The sequence below is a fragment of the Oncorhynchus keta genome, chromosome 16 (assembly GCF_023373465.1).
Source record: "Oncorhynchus keta strain PuntledgeMale-10-30-2019 chromosome 16, Oket_V2, whole genome shotgun sequence".
Classification (NCBI taxonomy): Eukaryota; Metazoa; Chordata; class Actinopteri; order Salmoniformes; family Salmonidae; genus Oncorhynchus; species Oncorhynchus keta.
Genome location: NC_068436.1, coordinates 10,207,817 through 10,223,422, shown reverse-complemented (window position 1 = coordinate 10,223,422; position 15,606 = coordinate 10,207,817). Strand labels below are relative to the sequence as shown.

At 44.6% G+C, this 15,606-nt stretch overlaps 1 protein-coding gene across 2 annotated transcripts in view; it reads right to left on the bottom strand.

Annotated features, from left to right (window-relative positions):
* Nucleotides 1–15,606, bottom strand: part of LOC118395591 (zinc finger protein 28-like) — a 102,965-nt gene that overhangs the window by 81,630 nt on the left and 5,729 nt on the right. The window contains exon 3 of one of the 2 annotated variants that reach the window (XM_035789443.2): nucleotides 14,107–15,531. The exons of the other annotated variant lie outside the window; for it this stretch is intronic. Within the exon in view, the coding sequence (XP_035645336.1) occupies nucleotides 14,350–15,531 (1,182 nt within the window). The 3' untranslated portion in view covers nucleotides 14,107–14,349. Of the gene's footprint in view, nucleotides 1–14,106; nucleotides 15,532–15,606 lie in introns of those variants that run through there. 2 annotated transcript variants of the gene reach the window in all.

Here is a 15,606-nt window from a genome sequence, read left to right as displayed (position 1 = left end):
TCGTTTTCCACCTATGAGGGCCCCTGTCGGCCGGCCTTTGGCTGGTGTTCTGATGGACGGTTCCATCAGAAGATGAGAGAAAAAGATGAGAGGCCTGTAATTTTCATCATAGGTACACTTCAACTATGACAGACAAAATGAGAAAAAAAATCCAGAAAATCACATTGTAGGATTTTTTTTGAATTTATTTGCAAATTATGGTGGAAAATAAGTATTTGGTCAATAACAAAAGTTTATCTCAATACTTTGTTATATACCCTTTGTTGGCAATGCCAGAGGTCAAACGTTTTCTTTAAGTCTTCACAAGGTTTTCACACACTGTTGCTGGTATTTTGGCCCATTCCTCCATGCAGATCTCCTCTAGAACAGTGATGTTTTGGGGCAGTGATTTTCTTTGGGGTTGAGATCTGGAGACTGGCTAGGCCACTCCAGGACCTTGAAATGCTTCTTACGAAGCCACTCCTTCGTTGCCAGGGGCGGTGTGTTTGGGATCATTGCCATGCTGAAAGACCCAGCCACGTTTCATCTTCAATGCCCTTGCTGGTGGAAGGACGTTTTCACTCAAAGTCTCATGATACATGGCCCCATTCATTCTTTCCTTTACACGGATCAGTCATCCTGGTCCCTTTGCAGAAAAACAGCCCCAAAGCATGATGTTTCCACCCCCATGCTTCACAGTAGGTATGGTGTTCTTTGGATGCAACTCAGCATTCTTTGTCCTCCAAACACAACGAGTTGAGTTTTTACCAAAAAGTTATATTTTGGTTCCATCTGACCATATGACATTCTCCCAATCTTCTTCTGGATCATCCAAATGCTCTCTAGCAAACTTCAGACGGGCCTGGACATGTACCTTTGCAATGTCAAAAAAGACAGTGGCCATTACTTCATGACCAGAGTTTTTTCAACTTCATTGCTTACCTTTACTAATGCATCCAAAGTAGATCTACCATTATGGAATCCACTATACCATTGACTCAATACACTTCTATGTTCCAGGAAACATGACAATCATCTTTTCCATCAGTTTACACAACTTAGAGATCAGTGTTATTGGTCTGTAACTTTAACCAGGCTTTACAAAGGTTAATATTACTGCACGTTTCCAACCAGAAGGAATAAACCCCTCACTCCAAATTGTATGAAATAATCCCAGCAGAACATGTATGACCTCATCAGGTAGATGTTTAAACATTCCATAGCACAACTGATCATGACCTGGAGCTGTATATCCAGAGCCTAATAAGGCTGAACGCATCTTATGTGTGGTTAAAACTGCATCCAAAGAAGAGTCAACAGTATCCATTTTCTTATACACATTAACATGAGCATTTAAAATCTCCCATCTGTGTTGCTTATATACCTCATCTAAAGTAACCCCACTCGGTACCCTAGCAAATGTCTTCCCCAACAAGTCAGCTTTGTCTTTATCATGTTACAGCCATTTTTTGACCCACAACCAAAACTGGAATTTGAGTAGAATTGCTTCTTCCAGTCATCTTCTTTAACATAGACCATACATCCCCCACCTCTGTAACCCTGTGTCTTGTAGAGCAGAACTGTCTCCATGCATTTGTCTTGCCAGACTTAATGACCCTACGTACTAAAGCTATCTTCCTTTGGAAACCAAATAGATTCTCAGGAGTCATATTCCTACACAACACTCTGTAAGCCGTATTTCTTTCTTGAATTCCCACAACCCTCAATCTACAGACAATACCCCTTAATGACAAAGTGAAAACATGTTTTTTGACAGTTTTGCAAATGATTACAAATAAAAACAGAAATACATTATTTACATAAGTATTCAGACCCTTTGCTATGAGACTCGAAATTGAGCTCAGGTGCATCCTGCTTCCATTGCATTTACATTTTTTACATTTAAGTCATTTAGCAGACGCTCTTATCCAGAGCGACTTACACATTGGTGCATATTATTCACCTTATGACATCCAGTAGAATAGTCACTTTACAATAGTGCATCTAAATCTTAAAGGGGGGGGGTGAGAAGGATTACTTATCCTATCCTAGGTATTCCTTAAAGAGGTGGGGTTTCAGGTGTCTCCGGAAGGTGGTGATTGACTCCGCTGTCCTGGCGTCGTGAGGGAGTTTGTTCCACCATTGGGGGGCCAGAGCAGCGAACAGTTTTGACTGGGCTGAGCGGGAACTGTACTTCCTCAGTGGTAGGGAGGCGAGCAGGCCAGAGGTGGATGAACGCAGTGCCCTTGTTTGGATGTAGGGCCTGATCAGAGCCTGGAGGTACTGAGGTGCCGTTCCCCTCACAGCTCCGTAGGCAAGCACCATGGTCTTGTAGCAGATGCGAGCTTCAACTGGAAGCCAGTGGAGAGAGCGGAGGAGCGGGGTGACGTGAGAGAACTTGGGAAGGTTGAACACCAGACAGGCTGCGGCGTTCTGGATGAGTTGTAGGGGTTTAATGGCACAGGCAGGGAGCCCAGCCAACAGTGAGTTGCAGTAGTCCAGACGGGAGATGACAAGTGCCTGGATTAGGACCTGCGCTGCTTCCTGTGTGAGGCAGGGTCGTACTCTGCGGATGTTGTAGAGCATGAACCTACAGGAACGGGCCACCGCCTTGATGTTAGTTGAGAACGACAGGGTGTTGTCCAGGATCACGCCAAGGTTCTTAGCGCTCTGGGAGGAGGACACAATGGAGTTGTCAACCGTGATGGCGAGATCATGGAACGGGCAGTCCTTCCCGGGAGGAAGAGCAGCTCCGTCTTGCCGAGGTTCAGCTTGAGGTGGTGATCCGTCATCCACACTGATATGTCTGCCAGACATGCAGAGATGCGATTCGCCACCTGGTCATCAGAAGGGGAAAGGAGAAGATTAATTGTGTGTCGTCTGCATAGCAATGATAGGAGAGACCATGTGAGGTTATGACAGAGCCAAGTGACTTGGTGTATAGCGAGAATAGGAGAGGGCCTAGAACAGAGCCCTGGGGGACACCAGTGGTGAGAGCGCGTGGTGAGGAGACAGATTCTCGCCACGCCACCTGGTAGGAGCGACCTGTCAGGTAGGACGCAATCCAAGCGTGGGCCACGCCGGAGATGCCCAACTCGGAGAGGGTGGAGAGGAGGATCTGATGGTTCACAGTATCGAAGGCAGCCGATAGGTCTAGAAGGATGAGAGCAGAGGAGAGAGAGTTAGCTTTAGCGGTGCGGAGCGCCTCCGTGATACAGAGAAGAGCAGTCTCAGTTGAATGACTAGTCTTGAAACCTGACTGATTTGGATCAAGAAGGTCATTCAGAGAGAGATAGCGGGAGAGCTGGCCAAGGACGGCACGTTCAAGAGTTTTGGAGAGAAAAGAAAGAAGGGATACTGGTCTGTAGTTGTTGACATCGGAGGGATCGAGTGTAGGTTTTTTCAGAAGGGGTGCAACTCTCGCTCTCTTGAGGACGGAAGGGACGTAGCCAGCGGTCAGGGATGAGTTGATGAGCGAGGTGAGGTAAGGGAGAAGGTCTCCGGAAATGGTCTGGAGAAGAGAGGAGGGGATAGGGTCAAGCGGGCAGGTTGTTGGGCGGCCGGCCGTCACAAGACGCGAGATTTCATCTGGAGAGAGAGGGGAGAAAGAGGTCAGAGCACAGGGTAGGGCAGTGTGAGCAGAACCAGCGGTGCCGTTTGACTTAGCAAACGAGGATCGGATGTCGTCGACCTTCTTTTCAAAATGGTTGACGAAGTCATCTGCAGAGAGGGAGGAAGGGGGGGGGGATTCAGGAGTGAGGAGAAGGTGGCAAAGAGCTTCCTAGGGTTAGAGGCAGATGCTTGGAATTTAGAGTGGTAGAAAATGGCTTTAGCAGCAGAGACAGAGGAGGAAAATGTAGAGAGGAGGGAGTGAAAGGATGCCAGGTCCGCAGGGAGGCGAGTTTTCCTCCATTTCCGCTCGGCTGCCCGGAGCCCTGTTCTGTGAGCTCGCAATGAGTCGTCGAGCCACGGGGCGGGAGGGGAGGACCGCGCCGGCCTGGAGGATAGGGGACATAGAGAGTCAAAGGATGCAGAAAGGGAGGAGAGGAGGGTTGAGGAGGCAGAATCAGGAGATAGGTTGGAGAAGGTATGAGCAGAGGGAAGAGATGATAGGATGGAAGAGGAGAGAGTAGCGGGGGAGAGAGAGCGAAGGTTGGGACGGCGCGATACCATCCGAGTAGGGGCAGTGTGGGAGGTGTTAGATGAGAGCGAGAGGGAAAAGGATACAAGGTAGTGGTCGGAGACTTGGAGGGGAGTTGCAATGAGGTTAGTGGAAGAACAGCATCTAGTAAAGATGAGGTCGAGCGTATTGCCTGCCTTGTGAGTAGGGGGGGAAGGTGAGAGGGTGAGGTCAAAAGAGGAGAGGAGTGGAAAGAAGGAGGCAGAGAGGAATGAGTCAAAGGTAGACGTGGGGAGGTTAAAGTCGCCCACCATTGATCACTCTTGAGTTGTTTCTACAACTTGATTGGAGTCCACCTGTGGTAAATTCAATTGATTGGACATGATTTGGAAAGGCACACACCTGTCTATATAAGGTCCCACAGTTGACAGTGCATGTCAGAGAAAAAACCAAGCCATGCAGTCAAAGGAATTGTCCGTAGAGCTCCAAGACAGGATTGTGTCGAGGTACAGATCTGGGCAAGGGTACCAAAAAATGTCTGAAGCATTGAAGGTCCCCAAGAACACAGCGGTCTCCATCATTCTTAAATGGAAGAAGTTGGGAACCACCAAGACTCTTCCTGAAGCGAAGGGAGAAGAGAAGGGCCTTGGTCAGGGAGGTGACCAAGAACCCGATGGTTACTCTGACAGAGCTTTCGAGTTCCTCTGCGGAGATGGGAGAACCTTCCAGAAGGACAAACATCACTGAAACACTCCACCAATCAGGCCTTTGTGGTAGAGTGGCCAGACGGAAGCCACTCCTCAGTAAAAGGCACATGACAGCCTGCTTGGATTTTGCCAAAAGGCACCTAAAGATTCTCAGACCATGAGAAACAAGATTCTCTGTCTGATGAAACCAAGATTGAACTATTTTGGCCTGAATGCCAAGCGTCACGTCTGGAGGAAACCGAGCACCATCCCTACGGTGAAGCATGGTGGTGGTGGCATCATACTGTGGGGATATTTTTCAGCAGCAGGGACTGGGAGACTAGTCAGGATCGATGCAAAGATGAACGTATTAAAGTACAGAGAGATCGTTGATGAAAACCTGCTCCAGAGTGCTAAGGACCTCAGACTGGGGCGCAGGTTCACCTTCCAACAGGACAAAGACCCCAAGCACACAGGCAAGACAACTCAGGAGTGGCTTTGGGACAAGTCTCTGAATGACCTTGAGTGGCCCGGACTTGAACCCGATCAAACATCTCTGGAGAGACATGAACATAGTTGTGCGGCAAATCTCCCTATCCAACCTGACAGAAATTGAGATGATCTGCAGAGAAGAATGGGAGAAACTCCCCAAATACAGGTGTCCCAAGCTTGTAGCGTCATACCCAAGAAGACTCGATGCTGTAATCGCTGCCAAAGGTGCTTCAACAAAGTACTGAGTAAAGGATCTGAACGCTTATGTAAATGAAACATTTCTAAAAACCTGTTTTTGCATTGTCATTATGAGGTATAGCGTGTAGATTGATGAGGGGGAAAAACGATTTAATCCATTTCAGAATAAGGCTGAAACGCAAGAAAATGTGGAAAAGTCAAGGGGTCTGAATACTTTCCAAAGGCACTGTATACATTTGTAACACTCAAAATCAGAGAGGTCACAGAGGCAGCACATACATCAACCGGCCTCTCTAAAGACAACACTCCAACAGACTTTAATCAATGATCACCAAACTTTTCCCAGTCTGCTTTATGAAAGCCCCATCTTCTGAATGGTGCTCTATCTGGAATAGTAACATCACAGTTCATGGTACACCAAATCAGGAATAAATCATGGTATACCATATCACTCCCAACAGTAGAATCATACATTACATTCACACATAGACACAGTAGAATTAGAAGCTAATGTGAGGTCCAGGCAGGATGTAACCCCTCTAACAACATCAACTCTTGTATCACATCCATCGTTAAGACATGCTAATGCTCTTGTTTCCATCATATCTTCCACAATAGTACCATTAGCATCTGTATGTCTACTTCCCCATAAACTACTATGCGTATTAAAGTCCCCGTACCGTATCTCTCTAGAGCTCAATTCTCCTGATAATTCATCAAACATCGCTACAGATGGTTGACAGTTGTACATTTATTTTAACTTAACAGTACTACCTGCACTGTAGATTTCCACCATCACACATTCATATTCAGATGGGACAGGTATATTACGATAGACATTCCCTTACGAACGTAACACAGCCAATTGATCTATCAGATCTGATTTAACAACAACCAGGAATAATGGTCCTTCTGTAGCTCAGTTGGTAGAGCATGGCGCTTGTAACGCCAGGGTAGTGGGTTCGATTCCCGGGACCACCCATACGTAGAATGTATGCACACATGACTGTAAGTCGCTTTGGATAAAAGCGTCTGCTAAATGGCATATATTATTATTATTATTATAAAAACAAGATGTGGTCTAAGCCACATTTCTTGAACACATATCACATCAGGTTTGATCTTTAAATCAATTAAATATTTCTTCAAATCCAGACCGTTAGAAATAAGGTTTCTAGCATTCCACTGAAAGATGACAAAAACCATAATTCTAATTATCACCATCTGATCTTTTATCACTCCAATGTTAATCTGATAAATTGTAATTATTCGCCTACCTCCTCATGCCTTTTGCACACAATGTATATAGACTCTTTTTTTTCTTTTTTTTCTACTGTGTTATTGACTTGTTTATTGTTAACTCCATGTGTAACTCTGAGTTGTTGTCTGTTCACACTGCTATGCTTTATCTTGGCCAGGTCGCAGTTGTAAATGAAAACTTGTTCCCAACTAGCCGACCTGGTTAATTAAAGGTGAAATAAAATTTTAAAAATTCCCATGATAAAAAATAAAATAATTTCCCATGATCTTCTATGGAGAAGAACCCCTTACCTTTAAACAATTCTTGTGTAGCTTGTGAGCATCATAAAACATGTTACATGTGTGTGTCTGTGAGTCTATAGCTCACACTGTCTGTGTGAAGGGACCATTTCAGCTTGTCAGTGATGTGCACGCCGAGTAACCCTCTTCATTGCGGCCGTGTTGAGTTGGATGGGGGGCCTACAGTGGGGGGCCTACAGTACCTTTGCAAAGTTTTCATCCCCCTTGCCGTTTTTTCTACTTTGTTGCATTACATCATGTCATTTAAATAGATTTTTATTTGGATTTCATGTAATGGACACACACAAAATAGTCCAAATTGGTAAAATGAAAAATAGAACTTGTTTCAAAAACAAAATAAACAAGTGGTCTGTGCATATATATTCACCCCCTTTGCTATGAAGTCCCTAAATAAGATATGGTGCAACCAATTACATTCAGAAGTCAAATAATTAGTTAAATAAAGTCCACCTGTGTGCAATCTAAGTGTCACATGATCTGTCACATGATCTCAGTATATATACACCTGTTCTGAAAGGCCCCAGAGTCTGCAACACCACGAAGCAAGGGGCACCACCAAGCAAGCGGAACCACCAAGCAAGCGGAACCAAAGAGACCAAAGAGACCAAAGAGACCAAGGAGACCAAGGAGCTCGCCAAACAGGTCAGTGACAAAGTTGTGGAGAAGTACAGATCAGGGTTGGGTTATAAAAAAATATACGAAACTTTGAACATCCCACAGAGCACCATTAAATCCATTATTAAAAAATGTAAAGAATATGGCACCACAAAAAACCTGCCAAGAGAGGGCCGCCCACCAAAACTCACGGACCAGGCAAGGAGGGCATTAGTCAGAGAGGCAACAAAAAGACCAAAGATAACCCTGAAGGAGTTGCAAAGCTCCACAGCGGAGATTGGAGTATCTGTCCATAGGACCACTTCAAGCCATACACTCCACAGAGCTGCGTTTTACAGAAGAGTGGCCAGAAAAAAAGCCATTGCTTAAAGAAAAAAATAAGCAAACATGTTTGTGTTCGCCAAAGAACATGTGGGAGACTCCCAAAACATATGGAAGAAGGTACTCTGGTCAGATGAGACAAAATTGAGCTTTTTGGCCATCAAGGAAAATGCTATGTCTGGCGCAAACCCAACACCTCTCATCACCCCGAGAACAACATCCCCACAGTGAAGCATGGTGGTGGCAGCATCATGCTGTGTGGATGTTGTTCATCGGTAAGGATGGGGTAACTGGTCAGAATTGAAGGAATGATGGATGGTGCTAAATACAGGGACATTTTGGAGGGAAACCTGTTTTAGTCTAGAGATTTGAAACTGGGATGGAGGTTCACCTTCCAGCAGGACAATGACCCTAAGCATACTGCTAAAGCAACACTTGAGTGGTTTAAGGGGAAACATTTAAATGTATTGGAATTGCCTAGTCAAAGCCCAGACATCAATCCAATTGAGAATCCGTGGTACGACATAAAGATTGCTGTACACCAGCGGAACCCATCCAACTTGAAGGAGCTGGAGCAGTTTTGCCTTGAAGAATGGACAAAAATCCCAGTGGCTAGATGTGCCAAGCTTATAGAGACGTACCCTAAGAGACTTGCAGCTGTAATTGCTACAAAAGGTGGCTCTACAAAGCATTGACTTTGGGGGTGAATAGTTATTCACGCTCAAGTTCTGTTTTTTTGTCTTATTTCTTGTTTGTTTCACAAGAAAACATATTTTGCATCTTCAAAGTGGTAGGCATGTTGTGTAAATCAAATGATACAACCCCCCCAAAAAATATATTTTAATTCCTGGTTGTAAGGCAACAAAATAGAAAGGTGCCAAGGGGGTGAATACATTCGCAAGCCATTTTAATACATTATCACAGCATATTGGCTATATGCCTGGCCTGCCAATATTGTTCTTCTTAGACCATATCATATTCTAAAACTGAAGCTTAAAAATAGATCAGTTTGTGTAGCATTTGCTGAGCATGAATTGAAATAATTTGTAAATAATTGGCTTTTTATTTTACTGATGGGACCTGCATCTAATGGCAATGGTGCTTTCAAGGCAACTGGGAACTCGTAAAAAACAGGTTAAAATCATGATGTCCTTGATCTTCAGGTCAGAGTTCTAGAAAGATTACTGAGTTTCTGACTTGGAATTCTGATTTCAAATCAAATCAAATCTTATTGGTCACATACACATATTTAGCAGATGTTATTGCGGGTGTAGCGAAATGCTTGTGTTCCTAGCTCCAACAGTGCAGTAGTATCAATAAATTCACAACAATTCACAAATCTAACAGTAAAAGAATGTAATTAAGAAATATATAAATATTAGGACGAGCAATGTCAGAGTGGCATTGGCTAAATACTAAGTAGAATAGAATACAGTATATTCATATGAGTTGAGTAAAGCAGTATGTAAACATTATTAAACTAGTGACTAGTGTTCCATTATTAAAGTGGCCAGTGATTCCATGTCTATGTATATAGGGCAGCAGCCTCTAAGCTGCAGTTGAGTAAATGGGTGGTAGCCGGCTGATGACGACTATTTAACAGTCTGATGGCCTTGAAATAGAAGCTGTTTTTCAGTCTCTCGATTCCAGCTTTGATGCACCTGTACTGACCTCGCCTTCTGGATTATAGTGGGTGAACAGGCAGTGGCTCAGGTGGTTGTTGTCCTTGATGATCTTTTTGGCCTTCCTGTGACACCGGGTGCTGTAGGTGTCCTGGAGGGCAGGCAGTGCGCCCCCGGTGATGCGTTGGGCCACCCTCTGAGAGCCCTGTGGTTGCGGGTGGTGCAGTTGCCATACCAGGCGGTGATACAGCCCGACAGGATGCTCTCAATTGTGCATCTGTAACATTTTCTGAGGGTCTGTGTGGGTGGACCATTTTAGATTGTCAGTGATGTGTACGCCAAGGAATTTAAAGCTTTCCACCTTCTCGCCAGGTGGAATGACCGATCAAAACTATTTTTCCCAGTCTAAGTTCCCACCTGTCTTAAACAAACTGAAGTCTGAGATTTCCGAGTTCCCAGTTGTTTAGAACAAAGCATTAGTCTGAGCGGAGGGAGGAAGAGAGCAGCAGAGGGTGTCCGCCTCCTACGGTCCCTGCTCTCTCCTTTTCTCTGGTGAGACTGACCAGAGAGGGGAACCCGTCTTCCACCTGATGGCAAAATTTGAGCCGCACCGCATCTGCCTCATGTGTATGATATTTATGCCTGTGTAATATTCTCACTCTTAAATATCTCCAGTTGGCTGCCTGAAATTGGTAGTTTGGTGAACGTTTTTAAGGACACATCTCAAATAGAGCCCTTAATGTCTTATTCAGCCGGCTGTGTCCCACCCTTAGCCTTGTAAATACCGCCTCCTCTCTTCTGTTTCTTCCTGCCGTCCTCCTTGGCTTTCCTCTGTAGCCTACTTGGAATAGATGCCTATCCTTATTGTCTCTAAGCAGTTCCACTGCTCCTGCCATCTCTGCACCACCACTGTCCATGTCAGTCCCTTAGACTCTGCATTCCTCATGGGGACCTCCACCTCTCTCCTAAGGGCCTGTCAAGCTAGCACATCTACTTCCTCATTCTCTTCCACCCCCACACGGGGACACAAGCTAAACAAATCTGTACACCCATCTGCCTCACCGGGAATGAATTGGAGTACCTCATATAGCATGTCATGTCTCCTCCGTGATCTGAAGGACTTCACTCACCAATACTGCACACGAGTCAGAACACACAACAACCCTGTCCGGCTTCATGTCCTCCACCCACTGCGAGGCCAACAGTACTGCCATCAGCTCTCCCGTATATACAGCCAGCTGGTCTCTGTGATAAGTCTTCCGATTGCCACCCCACGTTCTTTCACTACAAGTGTGGTGGATACATTACCGTAAATTACCTGAAAAGAATGGCTGATCCCATCAGTAGCAAGGACAGAAACCTTTATGTTTGAGGTAGGCATTGAAACCAAGGCCAATTTCAATTCTAAATGATAAACAAGCTGAGTCAACTTAACAAAAGGACAACAGGTTTGATCACCTATTTTACATTGTTTGGTACATAAAGAAACAGGCACCACATAATGTTGGGGTATATTTGTTATAAACATCTGCAAAACCAAATTGAGGGAAAATATAGTGTTATACTTCAATGACAGTGTTTCGGTTATGCCAGCACACCAAACAACAAGTCTGTATCATCTGAGAATGTGAAAACTCTTACCCCAAGACACTTCACATGATAACTATAATATGTCAGCTAAAGAATGGTTCTCAGACATCCCCTGCGTACATCTCAAGCCACACTGCTACGATTTCTCCCCTTTGTGGACACTCCTATGTCTGATAAGGTTATTCTAGAAGGAGAAGCTCTTGTAACATAGGAACAGGACGGTAAATCTCTATCAGCCCCAGGCCCTGCTTCATCCCTGCACTGAGACTGTGACGAGAAGGGTCTGGGTTGCAGACTGGATCCCTGACTGGAGCCTCTGTCTCTCTGATGACCACCAGGACTGAGGTTGTTCTGTCCACCTGTCCACTGGTTGTGTTCTGTGTGGTGGTGGAGTCTCTGTCCCTTGTGGTTCGGTCCTGGTCCTGACTCGGGAAGGAAGAGTGATTGCTCCTGATACAGGGTGCTGATCCAGGGCCAGGGTTTGTGACCAGCAAATTTCAGAAAAGCATAAATGTTTATATAAGAAACTCTTTGTTGTACACAGAAACATGACCAGCAGCATACCACCCTGCATCCCACTGCTAGCCTTCTTCTGAAGCTAAGCAGGGTTGGTCCCTGGATGGGAGACCAGATGCTGCTTCAAGTGGAGTTGGAGGGCCAGTAAGAGGCACTCTTTCCTCTGATCAAAAAACATATATTGCAATTCCCCAGGGCAGTGATTGGGGACACTGCTCTGTGTAGGGTGTTGTCTTTCAGATGGGATGATAAAACAGATGTCCTGACTCTCTGTCATTAAAGATCCCATGGCACTGATTGTAAGAGTAGGGGTGTTAACCCTGGTGTCCTGGGTAAATTCACCAAGCTGTCCCTCATACCATCATTGTCACCAATCATCCCCAGCTTACAATTGGCTCATTCATCCCCCCAGGTCATTGCTGTAAATGAGAATGTGTTCTCAGTCAACTTACCTGGTAAAATGTTAACCACAGTCAAGGCCATGACTGTGATTCAAGTACCTAACAATATGCAGCCATTGGATTTTATTGTAAAAAAAAATACAACATCACACACATCATTATGTTCTTTATCTTAACTTCCTGTCAAGTAAACATGAATTAAGGCACTATCATTTCCTCATTATAAATCACCAGCATCAAACAGGACAAAGATGCCACTTCATCAGGGAAGCATTTTTACAGACACCATCACACCAACTATCACCATATCATCTACTCTGCCTCATCATACTCATTCTTTCCTCAGTTCACCTCATCCTGTTCCCTACTACATCCAAAACCAACAGAACTAACTAGTACTACATTACATGTCAAATGACTCTCTATACATGGATGCATTTTCTGCTGGTGTATCCTGAGGTAGCTCCTCTCTCCCATGTGGAAATTCAGGTGCATCTTCAGTTGGTCCTGGGGGCAGCTGTAGGGTTCTTCCCATGAGTGGACTCTCTCTCTCTCAGGTGGTGCTGGTGGGTAGTGCTGAGTGATTACTTACACTTTTTTGACTGATGAATACCAAATATCAATCTTAGATAATGTATTTTTTGACTAACAGCAGATCAGGCTTCCCATCCACCACTGTAAGAGACAGAGTGAGAGGATGTTGGATCAAGAAATCTGATATAGGGATTGCATGTTAGTTGATTTCACACTATGCAACGGGTACATTGATTTCATTATTTGAAATTCTTTAATGCTTTGATAATTCAAAGACATGGTCCCACACTTACAGATCCACAAAAGCAGAAATGCACATTTTTTTGCTGAAATACGACGGCCAGAGCTTACCATGATGTTGTACAACGATTTTCGTCAATAGGTCCTAATTTTTGTCAAAGTATGACATATTTGGGCTTGAAATGGAAAATCCTCAGTGAGACTGTGTGTGGTCCTGTGCTGCTCAGCTGGTTCCTCTGTGGGTTCAGGAGATGTAGTCTGGTTGTCCTACATAACCATGGTCTCCTCAGGGTTCCCCAGACCCTCCTTACACCCCTCCTCCTTCACCAGCAGCACCTCTGGACCCTCCTCCTGACTGGAAGAGAGAGGTGGTACAAATTACACATGTACACCGATAAACACACTTTAAACGTAGTGTTTACCCATCCACAATACATTTAAGTCCTATACTGTAGTTATAGAAGGACTTCATTGTTGTTAACCTCTTGAAACTAGGGGGCACTATTTTTATTTTTGGAAAAATAACGTTCCCAAAGTAAACCGCCTATTTCTCAGGACCAGATGCTAGAATATGCATATAATTGACAGCTTAGGATAGAAAACACTAACATTTCCAAGACTGTCAAAATATTGTCTGAGTATAACAGAACTGATATTGCAGGCGAGAGCCTAAGAAAAATCTAATCAGGAAGTGACTCATGTTTTGAAACCGTTGTGTGAAACCAGATTCCCTTTTCTACGTATTCCCTAAGGTGTCTACAGCATTGTGACGTAGTTTCACACCTTTATGTTGGAGAATGAGCGTAAACGACTACATTGCGTAAGTGGCCAGCTGAGGGCTCAGAGTGATTCTTGTGTAAAAGACAGAGGTAGTCATTTTTCCTCTCGCTCCTACTGAAAGGAGATAAATATGTGGGTAAAAATGGTCAAAAGTCAGACACACCTGACTAAACTATTTTGACATGTACAGTAGGTGTTTGTGGGTATGTGTAGGTATATTTAGTAAGTATATTGGTTATAACGTGCTTTTGGGTGTATGCAGAATAAGGTGAGATCAGATGTGATGTATATTAAAGACAGTTTCAATGAAAGTCTTAGAATGAAAAGTCCCATTTTGTGTTTATTAAACATAAACAAGTGTTAAATAAACCATATGAAAACCACACAAACACGCCTCAACTAAAAATCTGCATAGACTTGAAAAACGTAATTCATTTTCTCATTAAAAGTAGTTTATTGGATGTAATGAAGTAGGCATTTGTGAACATCATATAGCCTACACAGTACAAACACAATATGTAACAGACTTTTTAGGCTTATATATCACAAAATGTCTGGATGTAATATTCTACCCAGGAATATTCAACACCGAAACCTGTTACTCTCATTATTCCAAATTCATCTGTGGATCTTTTCTGCTGACAATACAAATTATTATTTCTCTTTAATGCAGGGTTTGATCTAAACCTCAGAAGCTATAGAGTGGAATGGTTTTTCTGCTGGTGTATCCGGAGGTAGCTCATCTCTGAGAACCTCTTCCTGCAGTGCGTACAGGCAAACGGCTTCTCTCCTGTGTGGACTTTCAGGTGCATCTTCAGCTTGTCCAGGCGGGAGAACCTCTTCTCACAATGGGGGCAGCTGTAGGGTTTCTCCCCTGTGTGGACCCTCTGGTGCCTCTTCAGGTCACCAGCCTGGGCAAAGCACATGTGACACTGGTTACAGCTGAAGGGTTTCACCCCTGTGTGGAATCTCTGGTGTATCTCTACCTTTTGAGGACAGCTGAAGCCTTTGTTACAGAACATGCAGAGGAACCGTTTCTCTTTACTACTGTCTAATGTTGCTCCCCCTTCCTGAGCCTGGGCTCTAGCGCTGTCGTTTGAGTTCAATACCTGATCGAAAAGACAGTGTGAATCGGAAGGCCCCATCGATGAGGACACTGGGTCCCGATCCCTGAGCGTGTGTAAAGGGGAGTGGGTCACTTTATTTGGAATTGTCTCTAAGCTTTCCCTGTAATCTAAGAAGTCTCTGCCTTGTGAGTGTCTGTCAACTAGGTGAATATCTGCATTCCATGTGAGAGGAATGTCACCCTCCATTTTCACAGTCACTTCATCAATGACTATAACCTCCCCTTTCTTATCTATGCACCCTTCAGAGTATACACTACTACTGTACCGGTTCCAGTCCCCTCTAGACAGATGAGTCTGTGTCTCTAATTCCAAGGATATGTTGCCAGGGTCCATCTCTGTAGAGTAAGAACAAGACGCATCACCATCTTCACTGGAATGAACCGTCTTCTGGCTCTGGTGAAATACCGGTAAGTTTTCGGAACCGGGAGCAGGAGGACAACCAAGTGGCCCCAGCCTCTCTGGGTCTGATCTGTGGTCAGTTCCTGTGTGTAGTAGCCTGTGTGATTCAGTTAATGTCTTGGTGTCAGTCTCTGACTTGAGGGCGGAGTTCGGCATTCCACTGACCTCCGTGATGCTGTGTCGGATCCTGGACTGGGTAGGGGATGTGGGGTCCTCCGTGGCTACAGGGGGCACTCCAGATGCTGCTCCAGTCTGGATATCTCTGCTGTGACATGGGTCCGCTTCTCCTTCAGACCTCTCCTGCTTGACCAGAGGCGATTCTCCAGGACCTGCAGCCTCTGCATCTTCAGACTGACACATGAAGAGAGGAGTTTATTACCAGTACATGAGTTGAATTGGATAACAATGTCAAAGGGAATGCGCTCT